At 35.8% G+C, this 21,350-nt stretch overlaps 1 protein-coding gene across 3 annotated transcripts in view; it reads left to right on the forward strand.

The window, feature by feature from the left end:
- The window catches only part of CNST (consortin, connexin sorting protein), a 50,313-nt gene that overhangs the window by 15,689 nt on the left and 13,274 nt on the right, over positions 1 to 21,350 (forward strand). For all 3 annotated transcript variants that reach the window (XM_031046264.2, XM_005146024.3, XM_031046265.2), the window contains exons 4-10: positions 5,091 to 5,296; positions 9,795 to 9,825; positions 12,283 to 12,369; positions 12,823 to 12,937; positions 15,359 to 15,380; positions 15,560 to 15,653; positions 20,271 to 21,124. In XM_031046264.2, coding sequence (XP_030902124.2) covers positions 5,091 to 5,296; positions 9,795 to 9,825; positions 12,283 to 12,369; positions 12,823 to 12,937; positions 15,359 to 15,380; positions 15,560 to 15,653; positions 20,271 to 21,124 — 1,409 coding nt within the window. The remainder of the gene's footprint in view (positions 1 to 5,090; positions 5,297 to 9,794; positions 9,826 to 12,282; positions 12,370 to 12,822; positions 12,938 to 15,358; positions 15,381 to 15,559; positions 15,654 to 20,270; positions 21,125 to 21,350) is intronic.

Below are 21,350 nucleotides of genomic sequence, written 5' to 3' on the forward strand. Positions count from 1 at the left end.
GGAAAAGAAGGAACCCTCGTGTTTCATATCTTGCACATACAGGCAAAATCTAGAAGAACTGTATCTTCTAGTAAAGAGGATCCTGATATCTGTCATTATAGGGAGAATGAGTTCTTATTAAATGATGCAGAAAGTCATTCAGTATGTGTTTAAACTGTAGATTTAATGTTTAGAAAGAGAAGAAAATACTTATTTAAAATAAAAGATTGGTAGAAGTAATTGAGAACCAGTCATCTGTATGACAGGAATAACATAAAACAAGTTGAGGAAATATGATACAGATGTGTGGACAGAGATACCTGAAGCATAAGAGAAACAGAAGGAAACAGAGGAAAAGGAGAAATTTGCCCAAACACTGAAAGTTAATACAAACTTTTGTTTGCATTCTCTTTCTGTTGGTGGTGTTGAGAAATGCAATCAACTGATGCAGAAATACCACAGAACAAGCTGTGCACAGTAGATGTCAGCTTTAAGGCAAAAAGCAGAAACATGAAATAATTGAAAATTTTATGGGAAAATCTGGAAATGTGAGATGCCAGCACAGAGAGCATCCTGCCTGCAAAAGTCTTAAGAGTTTTAACTCCTTTGAACAAACTCTTACTACTTTGCTAATGAAGACCCTTGACTATTATAGAATGACGATCAAAATACAAAATTACATTTTATTTCCCATTGATTACAGGCTAATTTAGCTTTTTAGATGTTCTCACATCATGGTTCTCCTGTTTTCCTGCAATGCACTGACTGTGTCACAATTTTTTGATGTTACAAACTTATTTCAGTAAGAATCTTCCATTTAATTTTTAACACCAGTTATTTTAAGCAATTCCTGAGTAGCCCTCTTTCTAGTCTTTTTACCAACTCAGAGATAAAAGAGAGAATAATCAAACCAGAGTGGAAGACCCCTGAGTGGGTGAGTGCCACACAAGCAATCTGGAATCACAGCCTAAATACTTGTGTGGCATGTAATGGTGATTTTTTTTAAGTATTGAGAAACTGTGGCTGAGTTACTTTGACCTATAGCTAAAGAAGAGTTTTATGAATCTTCTATTTTCCTGTAAGCAAACCTGTTGAGGTTGCTGTTAAGTGTTGCCATTCTGGAAAAGATGACATTTTACTTAGGAGGCATGTTGTTCATATTCCTTCTGCTAGTGACTAAAGCGATGAAACTGGAACATGTAAGCCTATGTTCTACATGTTTTTTATTTGGGACTTTACTCAGCAGAAGATTGGTGATCATTGGAGGAGTCAGTCTTCTGCTGTGGACATGCTTTTTACTTAAGAAAAAGCAAGTACTCACGCTTCCAATGGGTTTGACATTCTTTAAGTATTTGCTTATAACGCATAAACAGTTGTAAGTCTGATTATTATGTTTTTGTAGATGCTTAGAAGATGTTGGAGCTATAATTATTCTAGCTCCTACAATCAGTAAACTGGAACATAAGATTAAGAATCACTATGTTTGGTTGAAGATTTGCCTAGTTTAATATCCTTCCCCAGACACTGGCCAATAAAGGATGGGTAGGTAAGATTATAAGGGCAAGACACGGAGGTAGTGATTTTTTCATGTCTTCTCCTTGCCATCAACAACAGTCCATTCAGGATTTCCCCATATGGAAATAGATAGACTGTAATAGCTTACAGTAAATTTGTCACCTGACTGGCAGTTGGGTTTTTGAGCCCATTTCCTTATCCTGGAGTAAGTAGCACCAAGGTTTTCCTTAAGCATTGTTTGATGAAGCACCTCCTTTTAGCTCTGGTGATGCTGAAACAGAGTGAAATGACAGATGACACATCCCAAATTTCTCTCACATTCTTTTTGTATGCTAATAATAGTTTTGAAAAGACTCTTGATTATATCTGTTTAAGGAGGACACTGGTGATCAAAGAAGTGGTGTAAATTTGAATTGACAGATTTAAGCTTTGGTGGTTATTAGGGTTATACCCTTGGATTCCTTGTAATGAGTCGTATTAACTTTAGTTCTATAGATTCATGTGGTGATTCATAAAGTGGCAGCTGCTTCAATGCATTTTTGTAAATGTGAACTTCAAATTATCCCTGTTCACTGAAAATAATTTCAGCTTTTACCAAACAATCAGTCCTGGCATAACTAGTAACTTAGTATTGTAAAATCACAGTGTCTAATTGCTTAAGGTAGCATAGCACTGTAACTTACATTTCATAGATTTTTCCCAAGTTAAATTTGCCAACATAGGCTTTTCCTCTAAATTATTCAACTTATTTCTTGAAGCAGCTTGAAGGGCGGGAAGAAAGTGGAATGGTTGGGATGAATTCAGTGTTGCAGCAAATTAAATATATGAATATAACTTAGTCAAATTCTATTAAAAATCAAGCAGTATTATTTAATTTAGTATCTTGCGTTGCACTAAACAAGATTTGGAGCTTGCTCAGTTGGAGCATCTTTTCCACCAACACTCCTGTCTGAAATATCTTCTCTTAAAAGCAATATATATATGTATATATATATATATATATATATATAAATACTTCCTGGTCTTTTTTTTTTCTCCTTTTTTTTTAAACAGTTCTTGAATGAATCACTCTGAGCCAGCTTTCTGGTACTGAGTACCAATGAATGTTTAAAAAGAGATTGCCATATGTTTTCTGTACTAGAAACTAACATTACTGGTGACTTGAGCAGATGCTACTGAATGTGAAAATTAAAATTCAATTAAAAAACAGAGGACAATATCCATAATTTTATTTTGATAGCAAATGCCTCATATGTGCACCTCTGACTTCTTAGGCAGGTGGCAAAAGCATCTTAATTTCATGTGCTTGCAGTACTGATGGAACAAAAAATATGTATTGAAAAAATGTGTTTGTCATTTTTATTCACAAGGTCTGTCAAAATTGAGTTTTTTTACAAACATGGACCCCTTCTGTGAACTCTTAGGTAAATTTTGAGGAAGTTTGCTTCTCTTCATGTCTTGTGGAAAACATTGGCGCACCCAGCTGGGCATAGAAGATGTCAGCTGAAACCTCTGTGAGTCTGGAAGAAACTTAAACCTAGCTCCCTGCCACATCACTCTTTGGAGAGTTGATATCTTCTGTGTTTTTTTCACATTTATTTTCATAACGGTTTTGGTTCCATTCTAGTATGGAACCAAGTATCAATGTATAGAGTAAATATCAATGGTTCACGAAGGGAAAAAGGTCAATCCTGGCCTCTTAAAAATATCAGAAATATATGTCTCTACTGAAAAATATATCATCTTTACCCAAAAAAAGTAATCTGCTTCGCACAGTAAGATTGAATGATTCCAGGAAAAAGTCATGTTGTGTGCTGCTTTCAAGAGCATGGAGGAAAATAAATAAGGATCTTAACCCATAACACCTTCATGATGAAATAGCATTACTAAGTGTTATTGCCTCAAGGAAAGTTTTTGGTTAGTGCTTTTTTAACCAGAATGGTTATAAAAGCCTTGTTTCAAAGTCACAGGAATAGTTTGAAGGCAGAATTTGATTCCAAGTGAGGGGTAGCTCAACTATATGTAAGAATAATGTGCAGTTTATAAACTGTATGTTAGAAGCAGAGCCACAACAACATCACAATCAAGATTTTGCATGGTAGCTGCTATTGAGCATGTTTCAGTCTAGGTTTGTGTTTTATTAAGCAGTCAATAATTACCCATCCTAATAAAGTGCAGTTTGAAGGGCTTTTATTTGTGTCCATGTCCCGTCCTCCCCCCCCACCAAGAGAAAAGGTTTGCCAGAACATATAGTCCCTCGTTTCTAGTTTGCTGAACAGAAAGCTGTATTTTTAAAAACAACCTTAATTTCATCTCTTAAAGTACTTCCTCGTTTGTATTTTGCATCCAGTTATGTCTGTTGTTGCTTTTGGCCCACAGGAAGCCCAACTAAATAGTGGAAAAGCAGAAACATTCATTAATATTGAAAAACCAGTGTTAAGTTACAGCCATATTTTGTTTGGCAGTAAGCCCTGTGGAAATAGCCACCCATGGAGATTATTAGTACTCCTGACCTGGATAGTTTACCTAATAAAGAGTTTAAAATGACCAAAAATAGAATGGTGGAGCCTTCAGTGGACCAGCTAATACCTTTCTTAAGCCCTAAATCTTCGTATAGGGTTTCAGTTCCAATGAACACAAGGGGGTCTGAAATATACTGAATGCCCAAGCTGCAGAAACAGTTGAAGCATGATTGTTACTTGAAAGTACCCCCACCTGTCCTGCTTTTAAAGGATAACATGATTTTCAGCAAATGGGTGCAGCTGGGGGAGAATGACATACTCATCATAACTTAAATTTATAAACAAGTTTATGGTGCACATTTTGGTAGCCAAATGTCTCTAAATTATTTTTTAAAAAATATGAGAACTTTTTTAAAATTTCAGTCCTATGTAAATGTTGTATCAAATTCAATATTGCTTCATGAAAAAAACAGTTCATTAATTAGAGGAATAAGCTGTAGTTTTCTGGTGACTCCTAAGACTGTTGTAAGAGGGCATCATATATTGCTTTTATTCTCTGTGAAAAGCTGGTCCAGTCTGTACATGTGTAGTTGATGTTTCCTGCTACTACTGCCTGCTCTACACTTTTTTCTTTATCTCGTTTAATATTTCCTGATAACTATCATATTGATGATCAGCAGTATACTATAAATACTGCATTTATAACAAAAAAATGTGGGATTTGCCCCCAGGAATTTTTTCCTGTAACATTTTTATGCTGTTATGCCTTATTTTATCCTTCAAATACCTTGCCAACCCTCCCCTTGTATGTCTGACTTTTATTTTGACCTCCTTAAAATTGGAGACAGGCAATGTTAGACTACCATGGAGAACCTAGTTTTCTGCCTAGCAAGAAGTTCTGGATGCTATACTCAGTTTACACATCCTTGTGTCTCTGTTAGCAATGTAGATCACCACTACTGGCTGGATTCCCTGGGCTCTCAAATAAACTGTCCAACTAGCTATGGGATCTCCCTTTTCACCTTGTCTGGGACAGTCCTCTTGGACATTTGTGCTCCCCAGTAGAATCCTTCTCTGTCATCATCTGCTTTCTGCTATCCTGAATCCTAACTTAAGTACTTGTTCTTTTTCAAGGAGTTCCTACAGTGGGAACCACAGCAATCAAGGAGGAAAATACTCTTATTACAGATACAGATTCTGTGCATGCTGAAGTTGCTGTTGAAGCAAATGAAAACTTTCATCAGAAAGAACAAAAACACACGTTGCAGTCTCTTTTCTCTTTGCTCCGTGAAGAGGTTGAGCAGATGGATTCAAAGATACTGCCCCTGTGTCTCCATCAGGTACTTCCTATGATTCTGAGGTGTTGCACACTGTTTTTAAGACCTTTATTCACTAGGAAGAAATGCTTTAATTCAGTATATGCCAATATTCCTATCTGGACAGGGTATTTTGATTGTATAACAGGTGATCACAACAAGTATCTCCTCTAAGGTCTTCTAATATATGGCAAATTATAAATTGCCTTGAAAGTATATTCTTCAGTTAAAGGAAACTCTTAAAGGATGGGTTTTCCAGTTCCATAAGGATGAAATTCTATTTTGGCTGAAAGATTAGGAAAATCACTCTTCATTATAACTTAAATACGGTTTGTAAGACGCTGGACAGATAATATCTAACATTTTAAATCTCAAATTGTTGTTGCTGTTACAGACTTTTCTAGCATGAATTTCATGCATGAATGCTAAGATTCAAGGCTTCTTAGTGTATACCTTTTATTTATAGTGTAGCTGCCACTCACTTTCCTTTAGCAAGACCAAAGGAAATACTGTGATTTCAAAAGCAATCTCTTTTACTAACTGGTCAGTATGGTTTTCTTTCTGAAGATTATGATGCAAGATGAGTATGTTGATAGGACTTGATGCAATATTAATTTGTGTTTAGTTGTGTCACACTAACAGTGGACCAAAATACATTTTGTTTGGCTGTAGTGTCTAATGTGGGCTATATAAATAGATACTGTACAATGTCTTGAGTTGACTTAGTTGCATTATCTTTATTGGAGAAAGTTAGATGATTGTGATATTTTAAAATCCTAAACTGTGGTGACACTCCTACATTCTTATTATCTTTGATATAAATAAGTGGTTATATTTGCAAAAGAGGTTTCTGTTTAGTATTGCAAATTACAGGTAATTTACATCTGACCTAGAATTTTAAATCAGTTTTTTAATCTGTGTTTGAGTGAAGATGTTTGATACCATTCCTTCATTTATTTGAAACTTAGCATTGAGGTTAACTGTTTATACCTTTAGCCACACCTAATTTGGTGGTTGTTCATTAGTTAGTACAAAGGTCAGTTTTGAAAAAAACACAGTTAAGGCAGAAACTTCAAAACACTTTACAGACATTAAGGAGTGCCAGCAAACATGATGGAGGTGAAATCTGTCCAGCTTTTTGGGTGAGGAAGCCAAACCCTAAGGGTAATAACCTCTTGAAAGTCATACAGGAACTGTGACAGAACTGAGAATAGAATCTACAGTTCCAGATTCAAACATGTAATGAATCACCATCACTTTTTATTTAAGAGATATCAAGCATTTGAATGGAGTGTTTGAAAGAAACAGAACTTAGAAGGATCATAACACACTTTTTAATCTGGGAAAAAAATAAAGGATTTAAAAATGGGATTCATGTTTTCATGTAAAGTGAGTCTATTTAAAATGTTTTTTTTTTCCTTTTCCAGCAAATTAATCTGACATATTCAGTCTTTTTTTCAGATTGTTAATACAGCCTGGCATTAACTTTCTTTTATGCCAAGTCTAGCAAATACTCTTCTACTCTTATACTTCTTTTTAAAGAGCTTTGTCAAATGTTCTGGAGTGTTAACAATCCATGTTGTTAGTGGGAAGCCTATATGGGGTATTTAAAGGCTGTGGGATATTGGAGGCTGTTTTAAGGGTTAACTTTTAATTGAAATAAGATACCATTTCCTGTCTTGGATGGGATTCATGTGATTTATTTAGCATTTGTTACAGAATCTTAGAAGTACTTACATTTAAAACACAGATGCAGAGCTTTAGCAGATCCTGAAATACTTAGGAGGCTACTGTGGGTAGCAGAGAAAAGGCATAGAAATTTTTTAAGACAATAAAAGACAGTGAAATACAAAATTTCTTACTAAAGAACCTTAGAAGTCATTTACCAGTTCTGTTTTGGAGGTACTGAACTCAGAATGCACCAGTGGTTAGTGATAAGGCTGAGAGCCAGGAATTCACAACTGGCAATCTAGACTCCTATATCAAGTTGCTGCCTTTTTTGAGCAATCATGCTTAGACTTTGACAAAAGTGCCCACTTGTCAAGCCTTTCAAACTATGAGGCCCTAAATTGATATGCCCCAAAGATTTTGAGACTGAATGTTTATGTGCTGTCATGGAAGTCATTGGCATATCAGCTATGAGATATCTCAACCTGAATGTTCATTTATCAGGGTACCTACAATTATTGGACACATTTTGCATGGCCCTTGCCACATCATGCATGGTAAATAGGAAGACTGCCAGCATTCACTGGCCCTCAAGATTGATTAGTTAATGCTTGTAAAGGTTACCAATGCTATAGAGTTCTGTGAAGCAAAATAATTTTACTTCTGAAGTTTATATATTTTATTGTATTTACAAACAAATCCATCTGTATTCTTCACTTTTCTAGGAAAGCTTGCCCAGTTTTTTAGCAAGCACAAATAAGCCGTTGTTGCAAATCTCAAAGATTATTTGTATACAGGAAGGGATTGGAAGAAAATGTTTAGGTTACCACATTAGCTTTTCTATACAGTGTTACACCTTCTCCTTTGCAGGCATCGGCTCTATCTTTTCTGTTATACTCACCACCACCAACTCAAAGTCAAAGTGAAATTCTCTTTCTGATTAGAAAGACACTCATTTTCTGACTGTCTTTGGATACTTACTTGCTCTGAGTTGGTTTTATGTACCGTAGTACAATGGTGTCTTTAGCCTTTTAGTCCAAGAAATAATTCTTTATGTGAAGTGGGGCGATGAGACGAACAGAACAAACACCTGCCCCACCCCTAATCCTGAGATCTTTTCTCGATGAAGAGAAAAAGTACTTCTTCTAACTGGAATCTTGATACTTCTTCTGGAAGTTCTACTACTTCCATGCTTTTAATTTTGGCTTTGACATAGCTGGTTGAAAGCCAAGGCATCACTAGGAAGAGGATAGGAAAGTTATTTCTGTAGTCTGCAGTTAAAATATGTAGCTCTGATATAGCAATAACTTGGTATGCTGGAACATAATTTTCTCTTATGTTTCCATGACTCTGTTCTTGGTTTATACACAGCCTTTCATTGTATAAAACCTTGGTCATCATATATTTACTGTTCCTTTTTGCAGTGATCTGTTAAAGTTGAGTATAATAAAATTACACAACCAGAGTGAAGTTGTTTTTAAGATGTTGAAGCTAGGCATCTTGAATGCTTAGGCAGAGATCCCTTGTTCAATTCCTAGCCATTGGCTAACATAGCAGCTGCTAGAGCAGCATTTAATGTGAGCTTACACATTTTGTAAAACTAGAGGGTACCACCACTTAGGTGTTAAAGTGTTTTTATGTAGCCTGTCTTAGGTTTGATTTTCCCTCTCCTTAGTAACTACTTTGGAATGTTTTTTTTTCCTCTATATGAAACCTCCTTAGCACTTTGAGCTTTAAATGCAGTGACAAAAGTTTGCTTATTTCTTCTATCAGTTCTCTGGTATTTCTTTATTTTGACATATCTTTATTAACATCCATCTAAGAGAACAAGTCTTGAAGAGCTGTTGTAATTTTTAGGTTTGTTTGGTTTTTATCCAGTGGTCCTCCTTGGGGGAGCTGTCTCATTACAAATCCAATTTTAATTGTTCTGTTATGGAAATGTGAGTCTAAAGGAGGAAGAGCCACAGTTTTGTTCCATGTCATAACAACTATAGTGCAAATCAAAGAACTGCCGTCTGGCTTAACTGAATGACTTACTGTATTGTTGAATTGCTTCAGATATCAAGATGTTAGGCTTAGTGAACTGACACATGAGGTAGAGGATCTTTATATCTTTTTAACACAGCAGAGTAGCTTCAGGAAAGGAAGTGGCAGAAGGCTGCTGCAGTGCTGTTGTCTGGCTTCTGTGAGTGGTCTAGGAGTAATACAGAAATAAAGAACTTGAGTCTTGTTTGTGTTTATCTCATGAATATCAAATATTCATACTGTAAATTTTTCAAATTTAATGTACTTGAAATATCTATTGTAGTCATTTATCGTAAATAAGATATAAGCAGGAAGGTCACTGGCATGTCTCCGATGCAGTGATAGGTGGTATTTTTAGATTGTTCTTTTCTCATCAGTCAGGAAACCTCAATTTCTCTATCACAATGCTCAGGAGAACTTGGCATTAATCTCAGTTTATCCAAACATAAGGAAACAGTGGTCAGTAACAATTCAAATTCTTCAACTCGTATCAGTAAACATAATACTTATAGGTAGTTTTAAAACTTTCTAATACGATAATTTAAAAAGTTTCTGAAATAGTTTTTTGTTGTAACAGCATAAGACCCAACTAACATTTGAGCAAATCCACTTGTGTGATAACATTTAGTATTTCATTGTTGTTTGATACTTCTTTCTAAACATCTTTCCTAGAATAAGAATACGTGTATTTACTCTGAACGTTAGTATTTTATCCAAACTAAATATGAACCTGCAAAACAGATATTTAAAACTATGATAAAAACTTCATATTACACCATCATCACCCTCACAAAAATGATAGTTCTGATTATGTTTTTTACTTTTGCAGATAGCTGAGACCTATTTTCAAGAGGAGGAATGTATCCTTTTATTTGTTGTTGTTACCCAATATTAAAATAATCTGTCACGATAAAACATAAAAGACAAATGCTTTATATTGACTCACAGGTTGTGTGTCAGGGTTAATAAGAAGTGAACAGTCATAATTTACCCATGAGTGAATATACAATATGTTAGCAAGTCCCTCTTAATCAGACAGCTGGAATATGAATTAAGTAATAAATCCACTTCCAAAAGCTGTACTGATACAATCAGTAGTAGTTGTGCACAAACAAGGAAGTAAGAGAATATTTTCAAATAACTGTTTTTATAGAAGTTCTGTTCTAAGCATTAGTAACTGGGAATATGTCCAATCTAGAGAGGATATGTATTCTATCAAATAGGGCATAGTTATAGTAACAATAAAATTATCACAACAGTTTACTAGAGCATGTACTACAAGTGTTTAGATTAGAATAAAAGTACCAAACACACTGAGCTAAGGGAGATCAGCAACCTGAAAAAATAGCAGCATGTTATTTGGCAGATAATGAGCCAAAATCATATCAAGGTATTTTGAGAAACTGTTGTAGGAAAATATGGGTAATAGCTTCTGGGAACAGCCAGTTCAATGGTCCAGTTTGTTTTGATTTGTTCCTAGATAATGAAATTAAGTTTGGTCAAGAAGTTATAACAGCTGAACTGCTGCCTAACACTGGATTTTTTTCAGTAGCTGTGGGAGAGATTAATCATACTAAACCATAAAGTGAAATTACAGTTTTAGAAAAGGTGGAGTGAGTTTACCTCTGTTTGCTTTGAAGGGAAGGTGACTGGACTATGAAAAGAAGAGGTAAGAGTGGTAAGCCCTTAAGGTATATGTGATTCACTGACATCCGTCATAAATTACAGAATTTGTGCATACAGATTATTATGTAATTTGTTACAAGGAAAATACAGCAAATAGGCAATTGTAAAGGTTAAATAACAAAGTATACGAAACCTGGAAAGGTATCCTCAAAACCTAGAAAAATCCTGTTAGCCTGTAGTGCAAAACCAGAGAAATAACTCTGGTGGTAGTATAAAAGCATATGTAAAATAAAATACCCTTCACTGTCTTGGAAGACTGTACTTCTGTCATGGTCATCCTAATTCAAAAGCATCCAACAGAGAATGTAAAATACACAGCACTAATTAAAGGCATGGAAAAATCTGTAGTAAATTATGGCTCTGCATGCAGAAATACAGTAAATTTAAAATGCATTCAGCAGTATGATAGAAAGACAGTGCCCTTTGATTAAAGCAACTTCTATGAAAGAGAAACTATTTAAAGCTGATCAAAGGGAATATTTTTAATGCAATGTACACCTGCTGTGTGGAATTCAACACCACTATATAATACATATTTATGAAGGATCTCTCCTCTGTACTTGCAACCATCAGTTTCCTGAGGTTCACAAAGAACTTACTTGGTCATGTTGCACTGTATTAATTATCCATGACAGATATTTTCATTCATCTAGTGTAGAACTTAACAATAATTCAGGGTTTGTTGCTCTGATCCTTTAAGGCTATCTCTCTGATCTGTAATTCTGTTTCTAATACCCGATTTCTTGAAGGCAAAGAATACTCTTTGCATTAATATTGTTGTTCATAAGCCATGGTTATATATGAGGCTAACAAGAATAACAAGTACTGTTTGTATTTTTGTAATAACCACTCCAGTGTTTTAATGAGCATGAATAATGGAAATTATTTTTTCTATATTACTGAGAACATCATTCTCTGTACTTCTGTAGAATTAAATTTCAAATAGCTGGCAAAACGTGACATTAAACAGAAAAACCAGCAACTCCAGCTTGATGGAACTGGAATTATCCTGAATATTTTGAAAATATGTAACTACCTTTGTGAATGTATTGATAATCCTAAAGGAGGGGATAGAGATCTTCATGTCGCAGTAAGCAGAATCTTCAGAAAGAAGACCAGATGACCTCAGGTGTCCAACTGTGTTCTGTACAATGGTTGAAAAGGGGGAGTGTGGGTATTTCTTGAAAGTTTGAGTTGGGGAAATTTTTTTAAACATTGCCTCCAGCTGGTCTGTAGAAAGGAACCATATTTTCAGGTCGTTATGGTTATTGGCTTATAATTGTACTTCTTGAGAGATACGTGCTGGTGTTTGTTTTGCTTTTCATTTTCTGATCAGAGTTGTTGGCATAAGAACATGTTGCTTGTTTCTTTTATAGAAAAACTTTTGTTGGGCTTAAGGTGGGTGGGAAAATGTAACTGGAGCTTTTCTCAACTTTACTTTTTACTTCTTGTTTTCATGCCTCTATTATGTTCCTTCTTGAACAGAAATCTGGATGCTAGCCATTTTTCATTCTGATCCAGTTATCTAAACTTTCAGGTACATAATGATTGCCCTTTCAAATATGCTGCTGAATATAAGTAACTCATAACATGTCCATATATATGTGCATTTTCTTTAACCTACCATTCAGATGAGAAAGCAATGAAGTTTATTCAGCTTGAACGACTGTATCATGAACAGCTGCTTGCTAATCTTTCTTCTATACAGGAGCAGTGGGGTGAGTACAGGCTAAACTAATATGGCAGAAGAAAAAGTTAATTTGGTTCATATCTCTATTTAGAGTACACTTTTTGCCAGCTTAGAAATGTTACATAGCAAAAGCAGCATTTATATCAGAATTTCTCAGAGCTTGTTATGAGAAAAGTATTCCTGCTTTAGATTTCTTCTCACACATTTCATGAAAAAGGTGCAAATAGTTTTATCATTCTTTATTAATTAAGCTTTTGATCCAGTTGTTTTGAGCTTCTTTTTGGTTTAGTATTGGTGAATCTGATCCAACGAAAATAAAGTGTGTTGTGAAAAAATATAGTGCTTTATTACACAGTCTGAGATGAGACTGTAGAGCATGCAGAAAAATTGCCAGTATTTCTCCATTAGTTTCATATATATGTTAAGGAAATAATACTTTTATAAAAGTACTTTGGTTAAAATTGATTTTGGTTTCATTTAGAAAGGAAATGGAAAACAGCAGTTCCTAGTCCAATTACAACACTGAGGAATTCAGCTAAAGACCTGAGCGGTGAAGAGCTGGAAAAGCTTACTAGAGTTTGCTCTTCACATCAACAGTACGTATAAGACAATATTTTTACTTTTCCAGTACTTACCTTAGCGTAGCAGGTCTTTTGCCAGTGCAGGTCTTCTAAAATAGTCAGTGTCAAAATGAAAGTTGCATCCATTGACTGCAGTGAATTTGGTTATAAAGTGGTGGTTCTTTTGGATATGCAACTAAAATTTGTCCATTACCATGAATTTTCACAATGTTTTAATACAGTTTAAGAAATGCACAGGGACTAGATCTGGTTTAGCAAGTCATTAGTTTGGCAGGAATAGAGTTTTGAGTTTTAGTATTTTCAGTCAAAGTAAAAACTGAGTAGTGTTAATTTAGGAAGAGAGAGGCTATGGAACTGATGCATCTCAGACTCCAGCATCTACCCTAAAGGAATTTATTCACAAATTTCCCACATTTTAGGACATTTCCCAATGCTTTAAGTCATTCTAGTTATCTTCTCTTGATTTCCTATAGATTACATAAATATTACAAAGTAGTGATTCTGTAGTTCCGTTGAGTGGCAGTACTCTGAAGAGATGTGAAATCTTAGTTCATGCATTCTTTGCCTGATCCGTCAGCTTCCTGAATCAGTATATCGCATTATCACAAACTTTTGGACAGTGTCTAGGGCACTCTTCTGGGTAGTAACACGTACAGGATTTTACCCATCAGGAAGGAGAAGATCTGTTATTTCATGGGTGAATGTCCTACCTACCTATCTGCTAGGCATTGAGTTTAAGGGACAGATGGGAAAAATTAATAAATAAATAAATATATATATACCAGATGCCAGTCAATAGAAGATGATCAGGCAACAGTAATAAGGAAACTAACCACATTCAAATGCTGTGAAAAGATGGACCTGTGATGAGGGAGATGCTCCCAGTCAGATGGGGAGAGATAACTTTTTCAAATACATTTGCATTGGCTTAGTCTGGTTGTAATAAAAGCCAAGATGCTCCTGTTGTTCATAGAGAATATGATTTTTTTTTTTCTTCAGGATGACCACAGAGAAGTTTGAGAACAACCAGGCTGATAGCCAGAGCCCAGCAGGGATTGTTTGTTTGGGTGGGAATACCTGGAAAGTGTGCTTCTGCATTTCCTTAGGAGGAAGGAGCAGCCCTAGGCCTGTGGCTGGGTATTTACACCCACAGCCTGCTGCTATTGAGATTGCCTCTGAGTGCCTGCAGGGTTCCTCAGCCTAAATTTCCTTGCACGTGACCTTGCAAGCCCACAAAAAGCTTGAGATCCAAATCTATTGTAATTTATATACTGAATCTAGCAGCACCTCCCTATTGTCACCTCGATTGCCACTATTTTGAGAATAACTCTGCTTTCTCCTGATTCTTCTGTGCAGCCTTACTTCAAAATACAAAATTTCAGTTATGTAACATCACTCCTGGTTCTGAGAAACAACTGCAATTTGATAAAAACTGAGGCTTGTGTTTGTTTGCCATGATTCGTTCTGTGCATTTAGAAGTATTACACTTCCAAACTCTCTAGGCGAAAGATTTTTTTCCCCCAAACTTTAATCTCCACTTATTTTGTAATTAAAATTATACTTTAATTTTTAATGAGTGGCATGCAGATCTCAGGAAATCTGAGCATTTTGCTTTTGTAGTTGAAAGTAATGTAACTCTGATACTCAAGTTCTGCAGCTACATACTGAACATGTTTGCTTTTTAAAGATAGTTTTGAGTGTCCCTTATTTGAAGTTTAAATGGTAAAAATTTAAAAGTCAATGGGACTTTTAAACATTCTTGTTATAGAGTGTGAGCATCAGTACTTTTGCCTCTTGCCTCTCCTACTTTTTACAGTAGTTTACAAATTGCTGAACAATTTGTCTTCATTGCTCTATGAAAGGCTGCAAGGCAGACACTGCATGGTAAAACACATTGTGCATGAATCTCTACACAATTTGCAAAGTCCACACATTGTTAGCAGTGCTGACTCACCAGTGAATCCCAGTGGAAGCTGCTCTGTCTTAAGTACCCAGAAACGGGTCCCATGTAAACAGTCTGTGGAGAAGGAAATGTTTTGTGGGGATTTTTCCATTCTTCAGTCTCTGTTAGAATGATCATTAGTTGTAATACTAGTAGATACTGAGTCCTTACTTAATTTTTCTAAGTTGGTGGAATTCTGTTTGACCATAATGTTTTACAGGAAGTTAAACCCTGTGATATTTTGCAGTAAGTTTTCTTTTGACTGCTTTCTTAATTAGGTAGAACAGTGTTTGGGCTAATTAGTCTTCTGATGGTATTCACATGTAGTATGGATCTGTGCTTGAAAGTATGCTAGCATGCTGATGCTGTTTCAGTGTAAGAAAAGTTCTGTGCTAATAATAGGAGAAAAGGTTTATAAGATTTCAGTTATATTTGCTATGAAGAATGTTGCTGCTAAGTTGTTTAATTTATTCTGTTTTTCTTTGTTGCTGCAGGCCACAGGCATCCAAAACTAAGGTAAGCAGCTGTTTAATTGAATGTGCTTAGTCAAAGACTACTATAACTATATATTAAATATTATTAGATATAATAATTCCATTTTAGTACAGAAACTATTTGAAGTTTGGATGTTTCAAAAAGTCACAGTGTACCTGCTTAATTTCAAAACTTACGGGAAATACTATCATATTTTACAGCTCCTAGCTTCAGGAAATACATGGGAGAGCGGTTGTTTGCTTCAGTTAACAGAAGCAGAACATTTAAAGGAAAGAGAAACTGCTTTTAAATCAGGTATTTGTGTGTGTATGTGCATGTGCATACATTTGCTTTAAATACTACACTGTACTGACATCTTTCTATATATACTATGAAACTATTTCATTTGAGGCTAAAGCATTTGTAGGATTCCCACAGATTCATCCATTTATGCTAATAAATTTTTTTCCACAACTGCACAATGGAGATACGCTGCAGCTGGAATCAGATGTTGATATTCAGAATTGTAATTTAAGTCATTTTAGCCTACATCAAAGAAAGGTCTATTAAATGTGCATACATTTATAGCAGCCTTCATAAACTATAGAACTGTGTAGAACTAGAGGTAAGATACATAAATTGGATGTATAAAACATAGGGAAAACAATCTGATGACAAATATTCTGAGTTGTGGCAATTCAGTGTAGTTAACTATTCAGTAGTAACTGTTTTAGGAACTACTGTAAATTACATGCAATAGACTGATTTTAAGACACATTTTTCTTGTAAATGTTTAAGAATTAATCAGTTGTTAAAATGGAGACAAGGGTCTTTGTTAAAATGGGGACAGGGAGCACTGGTAGGCTACCAGGCTGTGCTTTACCTGTTCTCTCTTTTAAACAAGAAGTTTCTGGGTTTTTTTTTGTCACATTCCAGTTGCAAAATTGGCCTAAACTCTGTACCTTTCCTCAAAAGCAGCAGAATTTCCTACCAGAAAAAAAAACAAAACAAGGTTGGCCTAAGTGACCTGAGGAGGTCCCTTTCAACTTAGAGAATCCTACAAGCGTGTATCAGCCTGCATGTTCAGGAGAATCAGGAACTAACACAGATACGGTGCTACAATTCTCTACATCTGTGGATCCTCCTCATCTTCATCCTCTTGAGCCCTATGCTGCCTTTTCCCTGTCTTTGTTCTAACTAAACACTAAACATTGAAAATATGAAACAAACATGTTCTACAGCTCAGAAAGCAGATAGAAAGAACCCAATTTTTTTTTTTTTGGATGGTTGGAAATTCCCATGGAAAAAAAAATAGGCACTTTTATTTTATTCTAAGTGGGAATAAGAGCTTTCTGGAGAGCAGAAACTCTGAAAATTCGAAACTGCTGAATTAAAGAGCATTTTGTGGCAATATTTAAATACAGTAGCGCAAGCTTAATGTGGAAGATATTAATGGTATAAATTGATTGGTTTTGTGAGTTTCTCTTAATGTAACTCTTCTCAAAATGTCATCAAAATCTTTGCTTTCCTGTGAGATACCTGTAAATTAATAAAACTGTGCCATCCAATAGAATGACACAGAGAATTTTGCAGCAGTGCTAAATACTTTTTCAGTACAAAGATAGGAATAATTCAAGCCTAACTCAAATTTAAATGGTTAAAATTTGCAAAGATGCCTTTCACAAGATCAGCGTGTTCTTGAGGAAACAATGAGTTGTCACCCTGACAGGTCTCTTCATCTGTTAAGTCAGTGCGTGGTAAATTAGCTACTGCTGCCCCTCACTGAGTCAGCACATTGGCAGCAGGGGGCTGAATGTTTTTTGTTGCAGTTAGAAGGATGAGTTACAGATCAACTTGTCCGTCTTTGAGCTGTGGCCGAGTGATCCAGGTCAGCACTAGAAAGAACAGGGGCACCTGGGGCTTGTTCTTGATTTTGCCTGAACCCCAGCAGAATCCTATACTAAACTGTCCAGTTCCTAATATTTGAACCTGTTCAGCGTTACCCTAAATGCATGTACCTTCTAACTGAAAACTTAGAATGCTTGTCTTCTGCTCTTTTGGGTGGGTTTTTTCCTCTGCATCATGAAAAATGAGAAGTAAATGTGTAAATTTCTCTCAGAAATGTATCTGCCAGTCTGCAGGAGATCTTAATTCACTTTGCTGGTAGAAGAAGTCTGACACTAAGTCAGAAAAGGGAAATTCTCAAGTGGCTTGAGGACTGTCCTTCATATGAATTCATATGCCCAAAATAAGAATTTATGTAGCAATTATGAATAAGAAGTATTAGCTTATACAGAGAGATATATTACATTGTAGAGGTTGTTGCACTGTACTAAGGTAGCACCTTCAAAGTAAAATCACAGTTGCCTTACTGATCTAAAGCAAAAATTACTCTATTGACTTATTGCAGGCATTTGGGAACATAGTTGGAGTCTCTGTAGGCAGTTGATCCTAAGATTTTACGATCTCTCCTTGGGATACAGTGATCAAGATAAGAAGCTGGCTAGTCAAGATTCCTGGGACAGTAGCTGAAGTAGTTTTCTGCCCTTCTGAGCAAGAGTTGTTCTGTTACATATTTCTTTCTGGCAGTTTTTGAGTCTACCAACAGAGAGACCTGGGCCCTTAAAGTTACGTGTGCATATTAAAAGTTGAGATTTGATACATTTTATGTCCATTAATTTCTTTGGGTTCTCGCTGAGAGCCTTTAATAGTGTTAACTAAAGATAATCAAATCCATGTGTTTCATGAAACTCTTTCTAATGAAATTATTAATTTAATAAAACCCTTAGTGTAATTTTGCAGTGTGTACATATAGACCTGTTTCCAAGATGGGGAGAAACTGCTTATACCCTGTTTACTTTTAGATCATATGATATTTGTTTTTAAATGGAAAGAAGGACAAAGATGGAGAAGAGTGAGTTCTCCAGTGATAGAATGTTATAGGTCAGTACTCTCTCTGCTAGGCTATCTTGGATTAACAGGATAAAAAAGTGGTGGCTACAGGTTACTGTGATGAACAAAGTGTCAAGTTGGAAATAACCTGGGGGGATGAGGGGGACATTTATTAAATTACCATAAGTGCTTTTGTGCTAGAAGATTTCCAGTAGACACTTAACTGTATCTCTGACAGTCGGTAAAAATTGCTGCCATGTTGGTGGGTCTTCATTAACTTAGTAGGAAAAAAGCATTTGTCATAACTTGCCTAGAGTCTATAGTGGGCATGGCTTGTCTAATGCAGGTGTTTTGAAGTCGGTGTAAAGAAAATACTGAAAGCTGCTGTATGTGTGTAGTTAGATAAGGATGCTAGGAGCATTTATTACTCTCTTAGGAGCAGAGTCCTAAGCTCAAGGGTCACCCTTCATGGTAAATTCCATTTAATCTTTGTTGCAGCTGGAGCTGCCAACAACAATGTCTGCTGTAATGTGGATGTATCCACTAAGGAAAAGTTGACAGATGGTAACAAAATCTTGCATCAATAATCTAGGCTGTGTTTGAACTCATGACCTGTGTGTGAAGGACTCGATATCCCATTACAAATCCCTTGAGCTGTCTACTCATCTGTGTCTAATTTTCAAAATGTCCCTGTCTCCTACCCATTTCCTCTCTCAGTGTTTTACAGAAGTTAGATTCCCTGTATTCTTTATATTTGTTGATGTGGTTCTGGGGGGCTTTTTTCTGCATTTTGAGATGGCTGGATTTCCTTTTTTCAATTTTCAAGCCAGTCTTTTCTATGCTACCTTGTATTTCATTATCCTTTAAAATGGGGATAGTTTATAATTAGTAACATTGTTCAATACAATGAATGAATGCAAACAATTCTTTAAAGACTGACAAATGTGACTCTGTTTCAAATAACAAGTTCAGGAAGTTGTTCAGATTTTAAGTGAGATTTAACCAATGATGAAGGATAAGATTGGCATAGAGATCTTTAGTTGTTCTTGTGAGAATGTATACAGTTAATAAAGGCATTGCTTCATCTTGTCATTCATAAGACTTTTCTGCTTTTTGCTATAACCAAAAAATGAAAATGAGTGTTTTCTAGAAATGTTCATTTGTTTGAGGTTGTTACAGTTACTGTAACAATAGTCCTACTATAACATAGCTTAATTTTTATTAAAGTATGGAATAAAAGACAGTTTCTGTCATAGCGTGCTTCAGTGTTCTAATTTTAAATGTCCCCTTTTACTCTTCATAAGCCTAAACAACTTGGGCTAACGATCTATCCATAGTAGGTGATTTCATGAGCTATGTAAAATTCCTCTGGTTTCTTACTGACAATTCAGATAAGTCAGTTTTCATTTGTATTGTAAATGCAAATGCAGAAATAAGCTGCATCCAGTTGCATTTTTGAATATGTAAACCAACATATGTATCCAAAAGTAACAACTTTTTAAGCAATTTGTTGTGTAAAATAGTGGATATTTAATATAGCATTAACCAGAGGAGCTAGTTACCCACTTAAAAGAAACTGAATTTAAAATCCATTACATTAGTATGAGTTCAGCGTCTTTAAGCAAATACAGGTATCTCCCTGTGTGAGATGCATCAAAATTCAATATTCTGTTAAGTAAGTTTGTCTCCAGGTCTCCCTGAGATGCACTCACATGAAATACACCATAGAAGAAAACTGGCTATTCAGAAATATACATACATACTGTGTTTGATATATGGGAGTAACTCTTTCCAGGAAGGCACTAAAGCACATGCTTTGCCTGCAGAAATGTGTGTGAATACTTTGCTGAATCGGGAGTCAGCTTTTCAGACTACTAACAAAACTTCTATACTGTCTAGAGCTTAAAATACCTTCCCTTTATGGGAATGCATTTTAAAGCAGTAGGTTGCAGCGTTATCAAATTGCAGTATGCTCTTTCCCATGGGATGATGTTTTGAATCATTTTAAAACACTGGAATTGTTTTTCCTGTTGAACTTAGGTACTGAAACTTGTCCTGGCATTGGACCAAAGAAAGAAGATCAACAGCTGAGCACTAGTTCTCCAGGTGAAAATGAAACTGAGAGGCAGATGGAGGCAGCAAGTCTTCGGGTAGCTGCAGGGAAGGACCACATGGAGGAGCAGCGCTGCAGTGCTGAATCAACATCAGAGCCACACACCCAGTCCGCAGGGACAGTGGGCAGGCTTCCTTCGGGCTGTTTATCATCTGGGGATTCCAGTAAAGATAACAGTTTGCAGCTGAGAGAAAGACCGCTCTTTAAGGATGTGGAAGAAATAGAAGGCACAGCTGAGGAGCCTGGAGTAAAACTTCCTCTTGAGCCAATGGTAGATGCTGATTATATGCCTACTGATTTAGTTGCTACCGATAAAGATGTGCAAGCTGATAGAAATCTGCCCAGATCAAAACATGCTGCTGGCTCTTCAGAAGTTACTAGTGGACAGCTTGGAAATAGTGATTTAAAGCAGCAACAGGAACAGCCTGATGATGAAAAATCTTTGCAGGACAGAATTGCATCAAATGTATGCTCTGGGTGCAGTAAAGTGTCTGAGACTGAGAGTACTGCCAATTCACGAGTATGCAAGGAAATACAGAGAACAGCAGGAGAGGAGGAGAAAGTAAATAATGAAGAACAAGAAGACTTATTTCTCAGATTTTTAAATGGTAACATAATAGACACTGAAGAATCATTTGCAAACTTAGAAAATCAAGAGGACTTTGATACTGTTCCAGACATTTCACCTGAACGAGCATCTTACAACTCATTGGAAGCTTTATCACTAGATGACAGCTTTTCTTCTCTTGATGAACTTGCAAGAAGGATAGAGATTTCTGAGGTAAATACTGTGGATCCTATAAAATCTTCCATGTTCATCTTAGTTACAGTATTTTAGGTATTGCCAACTTCAAAATGTGTTAAATATTCTTTTAGATGCAATTTTTCTTTAATCTGAAAAGAAATCTATACTTATTAAACTGTTCCAATTCAGAAAAAAAGTTGGTTTGCCTCCTTAAGCAGCAGTGCTCTCTTCCTAAAAATAGGATTGATTTCTACAGATGAAT

Source organism: Melopsittacus undulatus, chromosome 3 (genome assembly GCF_012275295.1).
Source record: "Melopsittacus undulatus isolate bMelUnd1 chromosome 3, bMelUnd1.mat.Z, whole genome shotgun sequence".
Taxonomy (NCBI): Eukaryota; Metazoa; Chordata; class Aves; order Psittaciformes; family Psittaculidae; genus Melopsittacus; species Melopsittacus undulatus.